This window comes from Onychostruthus taczanowskii, unplaced genomic scaffold, assembly GCF_017590055.1.
Source record: "Onychostruthus taczanowskii isolate IOZ18803 unplaced genomic scaffold, ASM1759005v1 scaffold9, whole genome shotgun sequence".
In the NCBI taxonomy this organism is placed as follows: Eukaryota; Metazoa; Chordata; class Aves; order Passeriformes; family Passeridae; genus Onychostruthus; species Onychostruthus taczanowskii.
Genome location: NW_024506993.1, coordinates 13,412,973 through 13,433,349, shown reverse-complemented (window position 1 = coordinate 13,433,349; position 20,377 = coordinate 13,412,973). Strand labels below are relative to the sequence as shown.

The window sequence follows — 20,377 nt, the reverse complement described above, 5'->3', positions numbered from 1 at the left end:
TTGACCAGAGCTTACGTTGTCACCAGTTTAATTCTATCCTTGCTGAAATTTAGAATTTTCTTTGAAAGATATAGGATGGGTGGAAGGAAATACTTTCTTAGACTTATGCTTTCAAACTTCTGAGAATGTTTCTAGCAGTACGTGTGCTATTCTAGGTCTATACACAAACTCTGCAGACAGTATTTATAAGGAATAATTTCTACTCCCCTATTTGATGTAAGTGCACATTGCACTAGCATAGCAAACAGCAACATTAGGTGTTAGAAGTGATGGACCTCTGTCTAAAAATTTGGAATGTAAACTAAACTCAGATATACATTTACTCATTTTTCTTTTGCCACTTCCCTTTAATCAGACAGCAGGAATTTGTATTTTTTGCAGTGTTTATGCAGCACCTATCTATTTATTTTTCTCAAGCCAGTAATAAAAGAAAAATGTAGAAGGAAACTGCCAAAGTTTCCTAACAATATCTACAGTATATTTGTCATTGGTCTGTAGGAAGCTGCCTAATCTCTTTATCTTGTTCCTCTTCTGTGTTTTAACTATGCTAAAAGACATCTAAAAGGACATTAAATGCTTTCCTCTTAATACATCCCAGGCTAGAAATTGTGGTAATCATGCAAGGATATTGTGTAATAAGGCAGATTAATTCAGCTAAGTTGGTCTGCTCAGAGAAGCAGTCGATATAGCAGCTTCTTTTCAAAATTAGGATTCCGACTTGAGAATCCTGATAAACCAAACTTTTACAATGGTCTTAAACTGGAGATGTAAAATAAATCTTCCTAGAGAGTATTTGAAAGATTGTGAAATGATTAATGCAGGATATTTTGAAAAGACTTGGAAAATGCTTAAAGCTTCTAAAGATACCAAATGACTTTTTTTTGTGCAAGTGCTAGTATTTATTTAATCAAGCCTGTCTACAAATTAATTTATTCCAGAATTGCTAAGGAGGAAAAAGAAAAGGAAGGAATGTAGAGGTCAGGCAACTGTGCTTTTCTGGAGGAGGAAATTATCCTGAGTAGTTAGTGAGAGCAGTAGAACAAAAGAACCTTCAGGTATGTGATATGTGCTCATGCCATGTATTGAATGCATTTTATATGCTGATTTCTTATAGTTAAAGGCCAAAGTTCAAGGGCTTGCTACATCTTGGCTTGGCCTCTCATACAGGGATTTTCTGTAGCTATGGGGAAGATGGAGTTCTGTGATGATTCCTGTTTCTACTTTATTTAATTCAGACCATCCAAAATTGTCACTTTATACAGCTGTAGGAAAAAAAAAAAATTTAAAATCATTTAAATGTATTCCAACAGCAGAAATATGGTTTGTTACTGGCTTTTTCCTTGCACATGGACATAATAATCTTGTTTGGAGCCTGTCAATGTCTGGAAATGGTTCTCTTACCAAGCAGAGAACTATATACTTAAATTTTTTGTTGCCCTGCTCTGTAGTGCAGAGGGGTGATAACAAGTTAATTTAATCCTAACCTGAGGGTACAAGCAGTAGATATTGATAGGTTTATAACCACAAGTGTCTGCAGAATACCATTTCTCTATAAAGGGCCTGTTGCTCATTTCCAGGTTATGTTTTATTTTATTGAATTACTAGGGAGAACCACAGCCAGAACTCACAGTTGAAAACAGACAAGTGTGATCACTGAATAGTTAAACACAGGGCTCTTGAGTCAACATAGGAAAAAAAAAACCCTATTTATAAGCTAATTCAAACTTTTTCCTTTACTTTGGTTTTTCCAGTTGTACAGATATTGATCACTTGCAATGGGTTTAGAGAGGAGTCACAGGACTCATCAAAGAATCGACAAATGTGCCATGGACTGAGACCACAGGAGCTCAGTTCATTTAGCTTACTCAAGAGGTGATTAAAGGCTTAATTAGTTGTTCTGTAGTTAATTACTAATACCAGGTTCTATAATCTGGTTGCCAAAGATTGTAAAAATCCTGGTGGCTGAAATCAGGCTCCATTATTTTGTAAACTGCACAACTGTGGGCTCAGTTAAGCTTTGGGAAAAGGTTTGGCCGGGTCAGCTTCCATGATCACAGTGATCCTGCCCAGCTGTGGAATCACGGAAGTGCACAGTCCCTAAACTGGGCACTAAATGAGATTGGCTTAGAAATCTTGGCACATAAACATATTGCTATTCTTCATTTATCTTCTGGCTCTTTCAGCCTCTTCATAGAAAAGCTTAAAAATATTGATGGCAAGAACAGGATTAAATCATTCTCATTCTAAGGACACCTGGAGTCTGAAAATAAAGTGCTGAAACCAAATTTCATTACATTTATGATGAAATCAAGAAAATGAAAATATGAGAAATATCAAATCTATGATATGAAAATTTAGCATGGAACATTTTGAAAGGAAAATGAGAGCCAATAAAAAAGTCTGCCAACCTAATTTGTAAGCATACATTAGACTAGTGCCATCTTGGAGAACAGAGTGGATGCACTTACCATAATATAGAAGGAAAGATAAACTAATGAATTTAACAAAGAATCACAGCTTTGCATTTACAGTGCTCTTGACCATCAGTGTAAAATATAAAGAGCTGATCTAGTTATTGATGTGTTTTTATACTTTTCATTTCCCTCTTCTGCACACCCACGTTATCTGCTTTCTCCATATCTTAGAATGGTGCATTGGAATTGCATGGCCTGGTTTTTGGTAGTAGGGAGCCATAAAAATTGCTCCTGTGGGAAGCTGCTGGAAGCTTCCACCATGTCCAGCAGAGCCAGTCCCTGATGGCTCTGAAGATGGACATGCTGCTGGCCAAGGCTGGGCCAGTTAGAGAGGGTGGTAACATCTGTAATTACATATTTAAGAAGAAAACCTCAGTGATGAACTGACCCAAAATCTCCTGTGCCCTGTCTCCCTGTGCTGTTGGTGGGAAGGAGGGAGGAGCTGGAGAGAGATGGTGTTTTTAAGGGCTTATTTCTACTTCTCATTATCCTCCTGTGATTCTGTCAGTAATACTCTCATGTCATACCTTTAATTTGAGCCTGTTTTGCCCTTTATGTGTTTTCTCCTGATGCTTATCTCAACTCACAAATCCTTTGTTAACATTTTTTTTCCTCTTCTCTGCCCAGCTGTGGCAGGGGAATGTGAGTGAGTGACTCTCAGGGGTGCCTGGTGTTGGGCCAGTGTCATACCACAACAAATGGACACCTATTATGTTATTTTAATGTTAAAAATATAAATATAAACTGGTCTTTGGAATATAAAGCCTATGCAGTTCAGAAAAGAAATATTTTGGTATTCCTATACTGTTCATACACTGAGGGAATTTGCAACAAAGAAAAGTGGGATAATTGTGCTTTACAGTTAAATGTATTTACCTGTGTGTCCATAGGAACTCCTCAGCTTTAGGACATTTTGCAGAAAAGCTGGTGGTCCTTTTAAACTGCACAGCATTCTCCTGGAATTGGCCTCCTTCATTTTTTCCTGAAAAAGACTGCTCATTATAATGTTTTGTTTTGAGCATACTTTGGGAGTCTAAATCTGTCACTGCATTCTATTTCTTCTCTTTGAACACAAAGTGTGCTAATTTTCTATAGCCTCATTGTCCACAGCCACAGGATTTGCAAGGCAGTATCATTTTAAACAAGGAATAATTAATTAATTAAGACTTTTCTGATAATTGTCTTAGCAAGCAGTAGCTCTTCCATCCACAAATTTGGCAGATATCAACTGTGTCTAGATTTCTGACAGAAAGCAGGGAAAAGGTTCCTAGTGAATTAGTCACATAGAAATATTCATACAGGAAAAATAAGGGAAGAATGAATGCAGGTTTTTCATGTTAGAAGGAAAGTTTAATTTTTGGAAGTACAGAATCAATCTGGATCTGCTTTGAGCAATGCAAGGGCAGAGTCTAGGTGTTACTAAAGCACTGTTTTATTCAGCTGCTCAGCTCTTTTATTAAAAAAAGTTTATACTGGTTACATAGAGGCACAAAATGAGTTTTCATAGGTCTTATTTTTTATGTTTTTCTATTAATTTAAAATGTAAATTATTTGGGACGTGCTGCTATCTTGGACATATCTTGCATGTACACTTCCACAGCTACACATTCCTAAGATACTCAGATATGACTTTCTACATATCAATCAGAATATTTTAAACATCTATTGTAGAAGACATTATTGATAATGAAAAAATGATTAATTATTTAAAGTTTGTATGGCTTCAAAATTTGATTCATTGCTTTCTGAGATGACAGTAGTATATTTAGAAGGATCTAGGAACGTGACATACAATTAAAAAGTAGCACTTGGAATGTGGGCTAGGCTTTCTGGCAAGCATCCACGGGGAGCATGGTGTTAGGATTGCCACTGGGGAGAGCAAGATTCTAGAATGGATTTATGTACACAAGGAAATGATAAAAGAAGACTCAAAACTGATGTTGCAGATGTTGACAGTGTATAAAAGAAAAATAGAGTAGCATTTTACCTTTTGTTAGTATGAGAATATGGGTAACCAAGATCCCATATTCTTTGTCCAAAGTATGTGCTGTATCTGGGATGAAGAACCTACTCTGGTTTTAGGGTTTTTTTCCTAAATCTGTCACCTCATATTTACTCCTACTTGTGGACAGCAGTGACATATTTGCTGCTATTGAGTTTTCACTCAGCAGTTTTTCCATGGAAGAGGCTTATGAATACTTGGATAAATGTGGTTTTCAGAGGAATGCAGATGAAAACCAAAGCCAAGGTGAGGGCCAGTGTGCCTTGGTGACACATGCTCAGGCAGTTCTAAGTTATGGCACCTGTTGAAAAGCAAAGTCTAGAGTAGTACAGTACCAGAGGTGACACACAGCAGGATCTCATCCACTTACAGTAGCTTTGCATAAAATCCAGGAAACACACTGGGAAATCCATTGTCTCGGTATTAGCTGAAAACAACTCTTGGATTTGAGAATCTGCAGTTGCTCTTTGTTTGTATGACAAGGTAGGCTTTCTGTTTGTAGAAAGGGGAGGAGCCAGGTTCTCTTCAATGATTCAAAAATATCAGGATGCAAGCACTTCACCTTGCCTTTTAAACTATTTCTCAGTTTAACAGTTTCTTCACAGTAAGAAATTTAGAACTAAAGACAGATTTCATGCCTGAGAGCTTTTTCATGTATAAAATTATTATTTTTTTTGAACCCCCTTATATTTCATAAAATCTTATAATATCTGTGCCTCCATATTTGGTCTGAGATTGAGATTTTGGACTAAAATATTACACACCCAAAGACAGCCTTTCTAAATATTTTTAAAAAGAAAAATGCCTTGTAGAATTAACCAAGTTTGACTTTTCTCATTGGGCATTTTGGCAGAAGTAGGGTAAGGGTGAGCATATGTGAATCTATCTAGCAGCCCCGGAGAGGATCCCTGAGATATGGTGGAGGAGACAGACATGTGCAAATAGAGGTAGATTGGAGAAAGGATAATTTCATTGTTTGGATCAGATCAGATACATCTTGAGAAGTATGTTTGATTTTTGCCTTAAAAAAAACAAAATAAAACCAAAGTAAAACAATTTATTTTGGCAATAGAAGGGAAGTAGGCTTATGTAAGTTGATCTAAAGTAATGGGAGGTTTTTCCTTTGTTGTCATTTCTAGTTTACTGAATGTATAATCTTATTTTACTTGCTCAGTTTTATAATGGAGAAACACCTCCTAGGGGATAAACCTTCATCCCATTAATACAGCTGACAGTGAAATTAAGTGCATTCTACAGCTTTGCATGACTTAGTTATCCACTGAATTTTTTGTACTTATTAAAAGTCATTGAGCAAAGAGTCCAAACTTAACTACTGGATAAAAACCCTAGATTTTCCACTTTTAAATAGTCTTATTTATCTTAAGTGTATTTTTGTTTTCATCACTAGTGAATGTCTGAGGAAATGACATATGTACATAGACGTAAATGAAAATGTGTATATATATATCTATATGTGTATATATGTATCTCCTACATGGAGAGAATGGTGCAGTCTGTTCTCACACCAAAGGATGTTGACATATATGTGTGATTCACTGAAGTATTTCAGGAAATACTATGGATACAAGATAGTTTTGTGACCACAGTTTTGCAACTAATCAGAAGAATTTTAATTTAAGCCGTAGTACAAGGTTAATGTCTCTTTTCCTGCCCGTGCAGAGATAGATCACAGCTCTGCACTGCCTTCTGTTTGTACTGCACACAGATCACTTCTGAGAGCCAGGATGATATTGTAACCAGTGTTTTAGTGCTTGCCTCTTTTCCCAGAGCTTGTTTCCAGTGAGATTCCATTGTACAGCCTGAGGCACAACATCTTCCTTTAAGCTATGTGACTATTGAACCATTTCAGAGCTGGCTCAGCACTCTGGTCTCTTCAGCACAGCCCCAAGTGCCACTGTCACACACGGAGTTACATTTTCATGGTCCTGAAATTCAGCACAAGCTCAACTTCTGTGCTCCTTGTGGGGAGATGGAAGCCTGTGCTTCAGAATTCTGTGGAACTGGCATCTGTATCTTTTACCTTGGGCTTTTTGCCCTTTACTCCTAGCAAAGCCCTGGGGTGAATATCACATAAACTCTTAAATGTCATTCAGAGGTGCACACACAGCCGCACCGTGCTGGTACAAATGAACAGACTTGCTCTGAATAGACTCAGTTTTGGAAATTTTTCTTTCCAGGCTGATTTACAGTGATGTCTGTTCAAATTTGTTTGAACATGGAAATGTCCACTCCTGCCATGGAGCTTTGTGAAAAGAATTGATGACTGTCTTTGAAGTGCCCAAATGAAACGTTGATTGGTGTGTGGAAAAGTGAGATGTGGTGGACAATGCACAAAAGGACCATATTACCTTTGAAGTCTACAATAATAACTATCTTTCATCCATGCCTTTTTGGTACCTTCCTTCTTTCCCCCTCTGCTCCAGCTGAATTGAAATACCAGTGTCTGGGCATGTGCAGAGGGTTATTAACGAGCATTTTCTCTTTTTAGAAACCTGATATCAATAACTTCCTCACCTAAAAGGCATCAGGCTCTGCTTCAGGGGGGATCTGTGCTCTCTGCACAGAGAAGAAAATATGTTAGAATCAATTAGCGAGTCTAAAAATGATATGTCAAAATAAGGCATAAAATTTCCCCAGAAGTGTTGGGTCTGGAAAGTTACTCACCGTCTTTCATTATACTGGACAAGGGGCCTTATACTAATGAACAATATTTCAGTTTTTTCCTTATATGTATGCATGTTACACTCAGGAAGTTAGGTGAACTTTTAGCCCAGTGCTTACACCGGTTTCTTTTAAAGTTGGCATGATTTATACTGAATACATTTCTCAGCATTTACCTACAACTATTTCTGACATTTCATCATGTCTACCACTATAAAAGAGTGAATTTTCACATCATCTAGCAAGTTATATTTCATAGTACTGCCATGTGATTTAGAATTATATTTTGAGTTCACTGTCATGTTTTTTGTGAATTTTGTAATGAAATCTTTATTCCCTACTATAATGTATTTGAGAGGGGAGGAGCCTTTATAAGAGTTCTCTCTTTCCTACCCTGACATTAGACTGTGGTCTGTGAATTCTGCTAGTTGCAGTTTTGGCACTAAGGAGGATTTTTCTTATCAGATTGGCTGTCTTTGGTGAATACCTATCAGCAGCCCAGTGGTTGGTTAGTTTATAAAATCTCTGCTATCATAAACTGCCAGGTGCCTCAGTAAATTACTTCTGCATTTTTACATTGTCAGGCCTGGTTCTCTGTTCAGTTAGGAAATACACGTATGTTACAGGAAAGATCTTTTGTTAAAGCAGCTGGAGAACAGTGTGTGCATGGTCAGGTCAAAATTATTTGCTCCAAATCCTTTTTTCAATTGAGATTAAAAGAAGATAAAAACCAACCAAACAAAACAAAGCCCACAAGAAAAATATTCCAGTGGATTACAGATTGTGGTATTTATCCTGATATATTTAGATAATTAAGTAGAAGTCTTAGTGCAAGATACTGCTTTGTCTTTAGTGACAGAGTAGACAGAATCAAGAGAGAAAATAAAATTTGATAATCAATTATACACTCTGAAGTGAATCTGCTGCTTTGAAAAAAGCAATAATATAAATTTTGACTTAGAGAAGTTTGCCTTAACTGGCTTCCGTCTGTTTTTCTCATCCTGATACTGTGACAGAGCTGCAGTTCTGGAGTTTTTGAAGTACAGGAAGCAATTTTATCAGTGCTTTCCATAACTGCAGAGTTTTTCAGTGATGGATGCTGAAGTCCATGAATATTTTCAAGTGTTTCTGTCAACAGGAGATATGGTTTATGTCAACTCAACTAACAAACATAAGGCACACAATATGTTGCTGAGAGTCTCAAACTGTGTAAATCAAGCTGTAAAATCCATTTTAATCCATCCAGTTTTTAAAAATTCATTCATGACTGTAAAATACACTTTAAATTTCAATAATAAGTAAAAATATAAAGAAGTCTTCATTAATAGTCTAAATTCGTTTTTCTTTAAATTAATACCATGCTAATACTAATTCCATGTCAATGGATTTGGAATACATTCAAATATTGACAACCATTTTGACTCTGCAACCATGATCTCTCTGTGTAAGTATGGATTTATAAAAAAAAAAGTGATTAAAAAGTATCTTACAGTCCTTAAGGTGTATTTGGACTTCACTTATTTTGAGGACAAGATGACTGTAACTATATTCCTATGGATTTAAATTCAATTCTTATCATTGCTCACATTTTCACAATTCAATTCCTTTCCATGAGTTTTTTTTACAAGGTTGCAATACTGTTTTGCACAAAGAGGCTGCATTTCTTTCTCTTACAGCTTTGCTCATGACATGATTCTTTGCAGCACATGTGCACTGTCTTTTGTGCCTCCCTTGTCTCTGTCATCCATCATTTCACTGGCTGTTGAAAGTATAGATTTTATCATGTGACTTAAACCTTTGTTTACAAGCTTTCTGTTAGGATTATTATTATTACTGCTGTGGAAAGTTGGCAATCAATTATTTGTGTGCTCTTTTATTGTTTTGTGGATTGTGGAGCAGTTTGGGTTGGAAGAGATCTTTAAGGGTCATCTACTCTAATTCCCCTGCAAAGAGCAGGGACATCTTCACTTTGATTGTGGTGCTCAGAGCCTGACCTGAATGTTTCCAGGGAGGGGGCATCAACCAACTCTGAGTAACCTGTTCCAGTGCCTCACCTTCACTGTGGAACATTTCTTCCTTATATCTACTCTGAACCTACCATCTTTTAATTTAAAACCTTTATCTTTTATTCTAATGCAAGGTATTTTCTTTCAATTGTTTCCATCCTTTGTCTCTTTCTACTTTTATAATCACCAATACTTTTAAAATTACTTACAACCAATACAAATAGAAGACAACTGTGAATAATTCTGGCCTGAATGTCTTTTATAGAAAAGACATCAGGTGTAACTTGTGTTTTTCTGCTTACCATATTTACTTCTTGAATGCTGAAAACATTGCAAAAGGAGATCTTTGCCTTAGACTTCACAAATATTCTTTAAGTTTTGCTTGAACAGTTTAGAGACTGGTAAAGAATATTACCTGTGTCAAATGGCATTTCCATTGCATGATGCTTACTGCATGTTAAAAGATGAGTTTATGCTCTACAAGTCAATAAATGCAGACTCTAATCAAAAGTTTTGCTTGCATAAGAAAAAAAATCTGCTGCATGTAATAGTGCCTTCTCTAAAAAATATTGAAATGTGATGAACCACAACCATTTTTTGATTAAGTGAGGTTTTTTCAATTTGATACTTAAAAAGAGCTATGAATATCATTCAGTCATACTTTCCTATCAATGCTTTCCAACTGGCTGCCAAAATTGAGATTACCTATTTTCTAGAATATTAGACCCGAAAAAAAAATCATTTCTCAAGTGATGCAGAAAGATTATAATCTGCAGCTAGCACATATGCAAAGCCATTTTCTTGTAAGGTGTGAAATTAAGAAATAAAATCTTGTCTGTCACTGTTTTATATGATTTTATGGACTTTGCTTCTGAACATTCAACATCCTGGAGTTGTTATTTAAATACTCATGGTCACATACTGTCCTGGACCACTATATTTATATTTTGAAATCCTTCCCCTGGATTGTTTGTCTTCACATTTTAAGGTCTCTAGGACAGTGTTTTCACTGTCTTCCTAATACTGGATATTGTTTAATTTAAAAGGAGCTTTCTTAGTCCAACAGATTTAATCAAGGTTGCAGAGAATGTCCTATCTTCGCGTATTTCTGTGCTTTAACTCTTGTTGCTTGTTGGACAGAGATGCACAGACTTCTCTGCTGCTTCCATCTGGTTTTGCTTAAATTCTGCCTCAAATATGATTCCCAGAATTTACTCAGGCTGCTGCTTTGTTCTTGAAAAGGGCTTTAGCTTCACAGATTATTTTTTAAAATTTTTGCCTCTCGGACCTCTGTCTTTAACAGCAAGCCTTTTGGAAATGTTGGTATGGCCGTGCAAGATGTATACTATGCTTTATCTTTGCTGTGTTCTAGTCTGTCTCTGGCTGTGGATCCAATCTGTGTGTTTCTAATACATCCTCATCACCATGGCAACTAGATGTCAGACCCAGGCTACATGGAAATGTGAAGTATTTCCTCTAGAAAGCCCTGCTCTCTCCCTCTCCTGATCCAGCAGCTGTTGCTTAGTTACTCAGAGCTGGGCTTTGCCTTCTGACAAATGTGAGCCAGTGAATGTTTGTCACTGAACACTATCTCAGGTACAATATTAAGAGGCTTTTTGACCTGACGTGCCTCTGTCAATCATGATGCCACCCCTACATCCTTGTAGCTTTTAAGGACAAGAAAGTGACAATAATGCTGGGTTTTGAAAACCGTTAGGAGTGAATATGCATTAATTAAATGGTTGTCTGACAGTAAACTCTAACTGTACTATGTAGTGAAGAAGATTGACACTTGACAAGGAATAATAATATTTTATCTAAATATACATGTTCATTTTGTCTACTGTTTTAGAATGCTGTAATAATCTGTTTCTCCATGCTGCTACATTACACAGACCCTTTGATTTTTCTAGGGTATGTGTTGTGTGAAGAAGAAGGCGGCTTGCTCTTCCAGTTGAGCATTAGTATGCTTGGCTAGAATATAAACTGTTTCAAAATATAGTTTGGCTAAAAACATACAAAGACATTTTTACACTACACTCTGTTTATTTAGGTGTCTCGCAGCTTTTATTTGGCACATTCCTGAAGGAGTAAATAGTGTTTAAGAATACATAATGGATTTTGTAACATACTCATCCCAAGATACATTTGTACATCTGCTCAGTGTTTTTATTCCTATCTTCAGAGGCTTTATAGCCAGCTGAACATTTTCATATCTTGTATGAGCAAAATTTCCATTTTACTCAAATTGTGCAGTCTTTTGGGCAAGGAGGAGCTACACAGGCGCTTCCATTTTACTTAAATTGTGCAAACAGTCTTTTGGGCAAGGACTAGAAAAGCACAAGAGAAGTAAGGGCCTGTTGATTTGAGAGGATAAGAGATGGTGATTTGCCATTGTAGTAGATAAGTGTGCTGTTATATCCAATAATTGCACATAATTACTCTGGTGATGCTCCCAGGAACAGAGCAGTAGAGGTTTAATTTATTATATAGCCCACTACAACTGTGATGCATTTTACCTGCTCAGACATTTCTCTCCAAAGGTTTTCATGCCTCCATTTGCTGTATGCAAGAAGCAGGATGTGTTGATAAACACAGGATGGCTTTGGAACCTCCTTCAAAGCATAATTTGTTGGTCCCAGTTGCCCTGTGCTGTGCCATTAAGTCAACCTGCTCCTGCAACTCCGTGTCTCTGAATATCTGTGCAATAGGAACAGGAATATTTTTTGTGAAGTTCTCGTTAACAGGTCTGCACGGTCTTGTGTTTCAAATGGCTTTTGTAAAGACTGGTGGACGGATCTGTCCCCAAGAAATTTCTGTAAGGATGACTTTTATTTCCAAGGCTGTGCCTTGCCTTTGTCATTCATCACTTTGACAATAGCTCTGATCAAATTGTCCCTTTTGCTATGTTGTGCATTAAATATTTTACAGCACAGTTGGCTGGATTTAGCAGCAGTCACATTTACTTTCTTATCCCCTGCTTTGCAGTGTGTTCCACTGGCCAGAATTTCCTCTGTTGCATGTTGTGACACTTATCCTGCCTGGTCTGCCACTTGCCAGAGGTTTGAATTTCCTGGCTGCTGATAGCTACTCTTCCATCAGACTGTGCAGAAATTTCTGCTAGCCACATATTAGAACTGGCTCCTTTTTTTTTTTTTTTTTGGAGTATTCATGACTAATTTTGTTTCTGTGATGAAAATGCAATGGATATAAGGCCTCTGTTCAATTTGCTTAATTCCTGCATTCTCAGAATTTGTTTTCTCATTTCCACTTGGAAAACTATTTCCATCAGTGGTTTTCCATGTTGTTCACCCTTTCTCTTTACATTGTGGCAACTTATAGTTCTGTGGTGTTGTATTTTCTTACTATCCTTTCATTTTTCACAGTCCTCATTTTTCACAGTCCACTCAGTTCCACAGAAGTGTGGAAATGAGTACGTTTCACTGAAAACACAGAAATACCCTACCTACAGTAACATGAATTAATTTATCTGTCAGGATTACTGGTTTTTTACTTTAGCTCTCAGCTCAAAGCAATTGATGGGTGGGCAATCCCATCTATTAGAAGCATGTTAGAGACAGGTCTAACTGCCCCATATACCTGGCTCCTGGGACAACAGCTTCTATTTTGTCCTGGAATGCCCTTGACTTCTGCTCTGAGTTTCTCTTTTAATTTAAAACAGAAGTTAATATTCTGTTTTCATAGCTGGTGCCTATATGCTGTTTCCAGAGTTTTGCTCTAAGCTGCCCACTGGTCAGCCCCCACACTGATTGCTTTTAGCTGTAACATCTGAGAAGTTAAGCAAAGTCCAGCCAGGCCAGCATCAAATGAAGTGGGCTCAAATTGCCTCTGATTTCCTGCAGGACACTTTCTGTAACTCATGAGAAGGCAAGCCCTTAGGAGACAGAAATGAATCTCTATCTCAGAATGCTGTTAGTGAGGAGTTTGCAGCTGTAATTCTGGCTTTCAAATGAGCTAAAGTTCAAGCTCAGTCCATCTTGTTAATTAAAAGAAAAACTACAAACCTCCTCACCCCAAATAAAAGAAGAACACTATCCCCTCCAACCCCCCCTCCCCCGCCCCAACAATAAAACAATACAAAATATCACCCAAATGCACTCATGAAACTCATAATAAAAATAAACACATCTGGCCATACTCCAGTTCTTCTGCTGCCACTTCAAAGGAGAAGGGTAAAGTTATTAGGGAATGCTGGAAGATGAAGGCACTAAGTGCCTACTGCTCTGCCTTTATGCAGTCACGTACTGGAAATCTTTAGCATCCCATATTCTTGCAAGGAGGGAATGTGATTTCTGACATTGGTGAACAGTTCCCAGCACATGAAGCAAAATGGACAAACACCTTCTTTTATGTCTACAGATGGCCAGATGCTTTGATCTGTGAGCTGATGCATCCACATTACCCTGGAGTCAGAGAGAGGGGAAGAGAGAGAAAAAAGTGAAGGCAGTTGCCAAAACTGGCATCCAGCCCCAGCTCTTGAGTCTGCTGGACCACCCTGAAAAGCATTCATATTAGTGTTGAGTAGTGTAATTATTAGATTGTTGGTATATGTCCCAGCAAAGTATGTGCTTTTGTTATTCTTTAAAATATGACCAGACTAAATATGTTGTCAATGTCATAAAAACTAAGCTAATATTGTTGCTATCTCTGAGCCAGAAAAAGTGCAGGATTTTGCATTCCTTTTCCAGTGCTTGAGTCCGTAGGCTGTGCTTGCTTTGCTCTGTGGTAGGACAGAGCAGCTCTGCAGTTGAGGGCTGCTGCTGGGGCTGTCAGATATTACAGGAGGAAAGATCATTTTCAATGCCAGCATCTCTAACAGCTTTCCAGGAGAAAGTAATGACTATATCACAAAAGGAGTAGAACAGGGAGAAAATACTAAGGAACATTAGAAACTTTTATTTTCTTGAAAATAAAGCAGAACATGTCAAGAAAGAGAACTTCATAGTTACTGAGTTCCTCAGTGGTTTCCCTTATTTTCTGTAAAATGTGCTGCAATAATTGGAATGTAAAATGAGTTGTGTAGGTATTAGTTTTGTTCCATAGACTTAGCATACTCTGGATTCTGTGAACATAAAAAAAAAAAAGTCATTACCTTTAGCTGTTGCACATCTTTTAGTCTGTGCCCCTTCCTTGCCTTTGTTCAGTCCTTTTCAGGCCAGCAGGATCTGTGACAGCCACCTAATTGCTACATGCATTTGTACTGTTCTCTGGCAATCTCATTTCAGTTTCGTGTCACTGTACTATTTTCCTGGAGGTTGGATTTATGTTAAATGTCAGTAAAAACAGGTAACATCTACACAAACAATGGTGGAGCAAAATCCCATATAATTGAAACGGGCTCATCTAAAAGACATGGGAAAGGGTATATTTATCTACCAGGAAGAAAAAGTAGAAATCATATTTCAAGAACAGTGGTGAAAGCTATTTCCATTTATTATCTTTGAACCCCATAACATCACATTCATGATTTTGCATTTATGTTAAACTTTATTTTTTTTTTCTCCCTCACCAAATTTCTGGATATTCTCACAGATTAATTTATCACCACTGACATTTAACTATCTGGGGGATGCAGATGATGCTCACCAGTAATTGAAAAATTTAAGAATACTGTTTCCAAATGAAGTACTGGGGGAATTTAAACAGTTTAGTGTAATTACTAAAATTGGAAATTACCCAGGACAAGTTTAAGATACAAGTTATTAGATGATGACAGTGTAATTTTTTAATGAGACATATGGTCAGAAATGCAGCTGGATTTGGGATGGTGCATGTGGACAGAGATGCACCCACGTAGCAGAGCTGTAAAGTGCAGAACAAAGAGCTGCAGAGTGAAATCCCTCTGCCCGAAGGTGCAGCGGCCAGCAGAGACGTGACTTCCAGGTCTCCTGTTTTGTCCTGGGACTACATTTGTCCCTACACCACTTTTCCTTGTATTACAAGGATCAAACTGATTGTAGCCCTATTTGGTTCCTTTATTGAAGTGGTTGGTGCCTAAAATGGAACTTGATATATTGTAAAAAGAGCAGCCAGCATAGCAGACATGCAGGGTGTGGGAAGGCAGGGAATTGTCACCAGCTTTCATTTTGAATGAATACAGTGAGCACAGGTCACATTTAATTGTGCCCTCTTATTTAAAATGCCTGCTTTATGCTCCTTCCAGCTGAAAAATACATCTATTAGTTTCAGAGTCACTGGATTAATGTTTAGAGTGATCAGGAGTTGGATGATTAGTGTTGTTAGCCTAATGCAGAATATGGACTCCACCAGACTTGTTCAGGGAAAATTTCCTGATTTTATTTCCATGGAGTTCTCTAATCTGTAATATAGATATATAAACATGTTAAGTGGTTCTTCACAGATGGTCTAAAAAAAGTAATCTAAAATATGCTGGATATTTCAATATAATTTTTAAAAGTTATTTATATTTGTATTTTTTATATACAGATATATTTTTTTATATGCTACTGGAAAGACTTCAGTTCAGAACATAAGAGGTGAATGACTAAAGTTGTGCCATAACCTTATGGAAATGGAGTGCATATAGGATTCAAAGAAAATTGTCATTGGGTTGGGAGGCAGAGGGTTCTGCTCATGAGTGGCATTAGAGGCTCTGATTCATTAGGAAAGGACATTAAAACTAGGCCCTGAGGAATCTAGGATAGGAGACATCGAGTGAATTGATAAAACTGTAAAAACCAAGGTACAATGGGCAGTCTTGGAATAACATCCAAACATAAGTTGCTAAGAAGCACTGCAGGTTATTTTAAATATAAATGAATATAGAATTATTCTGTTGGATTTGTTTGGCTTTTCACAAATCCTGACGACTGCAGGGCATATGAAGAGCCTATAGCCCTCTGGAGGCTTGAGAAATGGTGCCTTCTCTTTTCCTCTCCAGAGACTTTTCTAGCAACACCAGGAAAAGTAAAAGAACAAAACCCAAACCCAACCCTCTGAACTTGGTCACTCTTTTCAAAGATGAATTAAACATATTGCCTTATCTCAGGATTGTGATGCTGAGTTAACAGTGCCACTGCACTTTTTAGTGATTTGGATACTCCATTATACATGAAGTATAGGAGCAGAATCAGAATATCAGTTTTTGAACTGGTACTGGAAGTTCCTGTGGGCTGAGGAATAGAATTCTCATTTTAATGCTCAGGTAATGTCTAAATGCTGAACAATAGGCTGATATTTTGGGATGCTGACATAGGAGCATATTTTTACAAACCAGTGATAGATCTCAGTCTTGAGAGCTGATTTGTGATGTTTTGGTCACAGCTCATTATTGGGGTAACTACAGACTGGGAAACCACTGGACAATGGGTTTTGCCAGCTAGGCAGGACTGAAGTCAGTGTCCTTGGACCAGGGACACCAGTTTGTTTGATATGTCTGGTGTGGCAGATTTTAAGTGTCTATGTCATCTTCTAGAGAAACAAGTAACTGCACTCCATGTGTTTTAAAAATAATATCTGTTTTGTTGACCTTGCTTTTTCAGCATTTCTCCTATATAAACCTAAATATTTAGGTGAAAGCAACATGCAAAGTTGTGCAGCTGAGACATTTCCATGTTTCTGCTGTTTTTTCTTGATGAATGCAGGGGAAGATAACAATTTGCCTTTTTTCCACTCCATTAAAATGACATTTGAAGCAGTCTTCTGAAATCAGTACAGTGACATTATTTTGCAAGCTAATGGCTGCTTTATTTCAAATGCTTGAGCAAATGTTACTGTGTATTCATGTATACACACTTTTGCAAATTAAATAATGCATCTGTGATTTCAGTTCTGTTTTTTTCCTTTCCATTCTGCTGACTTCACATAAGATTGAACTGGGAATGTCCTGTAGCTTAATTGTTTCTTACCTTTCAAAATTCACAGTTTGAAATCCAGTAACTTTCTAAGACATGTTCATTGATTTCTCATTTCCCTCTATTGAACCAAATCTGCAGCTGAAAGACACACTTGAGCAGCCTGGGGTCTTAGGGATTGATAGATGGGGATGTCTTAGAACAGTTTCAGCCTCAAGGATTTGCTTTGTAGTTCTCTTTCTATGGAAATAAAAACGAATTGGGTAATTGTTGTGGAATGTGGGTTCAGTGTTTTCCAAACAACATCCAGTAGGATTTGTAATGAGATGTGTTTTTATGCATATTCAAGTGAAAAATAAAAGTTATTTCTCTTTCTGTTCCAACATGAAGACTTTCAAACATTACCAAATTTAATGTTTAAAAAAATAAAGTGAGACATTCCATGCATTTAGGGAAGGTACATTGAGTAAATAATCTAAATTAGATGTGGTAGTTCAAGATAGATGCTCTAAAGAACAATTTTAACTTCTCTAAAAAGTAGTACCAGGTTTCTTTGCCCTATTTGAGCCATAATTCTGTTCTTTAAGTGAATTATTTATTTTGGATCACTTATTTGACATAGTGAACTAAAAGCGTTTTGCAACAGTTTTCACTCAATAGACTTTTGGGTATTGAATAAGCTGAAGATGGTAGAGTTTATGGGATTTTACTTAACAAAATAATTTTTCATTGTGTGTGTTCTTTATTTTTTTTTCCAGATCCAGCCATTGTAAATGGAGTTTATTGGTCAGAATCTTTAAATAAGGTGTTTGTTGATAACTTTGATCGTGACCCTTCTCTCATCTGGCAGTACTTTGGAAGTGCAAAAGGATTTTTCAGGCAATATCCAGGTAGGAAGAAGAGTTCTTAAAATACAATAAAGAATTCCATGGCTGCATTGAGTATTGTCACAAATCCTGACTGCCAGAGATACTTGCAGGTTTGATTTTACCTCATCTACTTCTCAGAGAGACTTCCAATCAACATTTTGAAAACTTGAGTTTTTTCTGCCAATTTCTATTTGGAGAGGAGACCCTCATGATAACTCATAAAATTTATATTCAGACAGACATATACAGACATGTGAAAAATAACTTCTAAACAGTCTGTAAGAAGGAGAGCAAAAGGATTAGAGCCTTCATATTGTACTAAGCTTGAATTCTATGCTCTATCAATGCACACAGTAAGACTTCACCATTATTTGTTTTTTTTATTTTTAAAATTCCACTTAACCTGGCAGATTCACATTAAAAAAATAAAAAACTTGTTTGAAATTTTATTTTCACACCATTTGTAATGAAATGCAATCACATCACTTGTATTATTTCTATAAAACTAGGTTAAAACTTCTGTTGTTGCCTATTAAGAAGTTTTATGTTTAAGCAAGTTCACTATAAGCCTGCATGTCTGAAAGTGGCTGACAGTAATGGTTACTACATCTGTGTTAGTTTTAGATTACATTTCTGTTCCCAAGCTCCATGACATTTCAAATATTAGTCCTTATTTTCAAGGTTATTTCTTGTTTTGTGCTCAAAAATGAGTGAAAATAGCAGGAAGAGTTTCCCTGTCATTTTTTTTTTTCCCATGGAGTTTTTTATCCTATTTCTTCTGATCCACAACCAGGAGATGTTACCTCTTCATAGTCATATGAGTGAAACTCTCAGGTCATAGTATGACCTGTGGGTGAAGCAGGTAGTGTAAAGGGAGCTGCTGGAGCCAGCCAGGGGTCAGAAGCGCTCAAGGTCTGGAAAGCACTTGGCAAGATGTGATAAAGCTTGCCAGCACCAAAGACCAAGAATGGCAAGAATTTTGTGAAAATAATGCAATGAACATATTAGACCTGAAGAGCTTTCACCTTACAGTAGGCTAAAAAGGAGTGAGGAAAAAAATTATTTCTGGTTGCCCTATTTTAGGAACTTTTCTTCTCCCCAGTACTCCCTATATTATGACGGCACAGCCTATTAGATTAAAGTATGAAACTCCATTAACTGCCACTTAGCCCCAATACCACAGATGCATTTTACACAGGTACTGTGAAAGTTGAATTTAATATTTTATCCTCTATATTTTTTTAACAGGAATTAAATGGGAACCTGATGAGAATGGAGTCATTGCATTTGACTGCAGGAACAGAAAGTGGTAGGCAACTGATGACTGCCAGTGTTTAAGAAATATAAAATTATAAAAGCTCAGTATTTAAAAGTTTTTTCTTTCATCTCAGGTACATCCAGGCAGCAACTTCTCCAAAAGATGTGGTAATTTTAGTGGATGTCAGTGGCAGTATGAAAGGGCTTCGCCTGACTATTGCAAAACAGACAGTTTCATCTATTTTGGATACCCTTGGAGATGATGACTTCTTCAATATAATTGCTGTGAGTGTCTCAGGATTTATTTTTTTTTTACTATTTTTCTTCCATCATTTCTTGCTATCTGTCATGTTTTACTTCACTCAAGCCACTTGAAAAATGTTGCAGACAGGTGATGGGTGACATCTGAACCCTCTGGACAGACACGTTTGGTTTTTCAGTGCGAGATTCTTTAAGTGCCAGAGATTTTGGGCTGTTTATCTGTGACTTGCAATTTAAAACCCTTTGAAGAAGTAGTCCTCAGTCTGGGGTTGCAAAGAATAGGTTTGGTTTGTTTTTTTTTTAGTTTGCTTGAAGTTTGTATATTACCATAACTTTTAACTTCAGGGTGTGTCTGCCTTCCCCCCTGCTTTTCCCCTTCAGCTTCTGCAATACAGTGCAAAATGGATAAAATGTAAGAATTAATAGATGCAGATTTTAGCTTTTGCTAAGGCTTGCATGGCATGCTAAAATGCCAGCATAATTCCTCAATGTTCACGTTCTGGTCTGCAATGTGTGTAAGTTGTGTAGAGGGTTGCTGGTGTTTAACAGCAGAGAGAAATCAGATCCTCAGCAGCTCCTCTTGTGCACGAGTGAGTTTTCCATCCTACGGGTACAAGTTTTAAAGCTGTGACAAGAAGCTGGTTTTACTGTACTTAAGAGTAACGGGATTAATCTCATGGGTAAGGATGACTTCAAGAATCCAAAACTGACATCAGATTTGCAGGGGAGGGAAGGGAGGAAGAACTGGTTGTTACATAAATTTTCTTTTGCTGATATTCTCTTGCTAATACATTGTAAAAAAATGGTTTTCTCCAAGGTGTAAATGTCTTCAACTTCTTGAATATAAGGAAGATTTTGGCCTTTTTGTTTTCCTGCTACAAGGGAAGTGTCCTTTGTGTACTAAATTAAATGACCCCAGAGACCCAAATGTAAATCATTGCCATTGCATAGAAAATGAAGTATATGTGCATGAAGTATATGTACATATACT

The 20,377-nt window shown here is 37.0% G+C and overlaps 1 protein-coding gene across 1 annotated transcript in view; it reads left to right on the top strand.

Moving 5' to 3' along the window:
• Positions 1-20,377, top strand: part of CACNA2D3 (calcium voltage-gated channel auxiliary subunit alpha2delta 3) — a 408,036-nt gene that overhangs the window by 171,007 nt on the left and 216,652 nt on the right. The window contains exons 6-8 of the mRNA XM_041425790.1: positions 17,758-17,889; positions 19,117-19,177; positions 19,260-19,410. Of these exons, the coding sequence (XP_041281724.1) occupies positions 17,758-17,889; positions 19,117-19,177; positions 19,260-19,410 (344 nt within the window). The remainder of the gene's footprint in view (positions 1-17,757; positions 17,890-19,116; positions 19,178-19,259; positions 19,411-20,377) is intronic.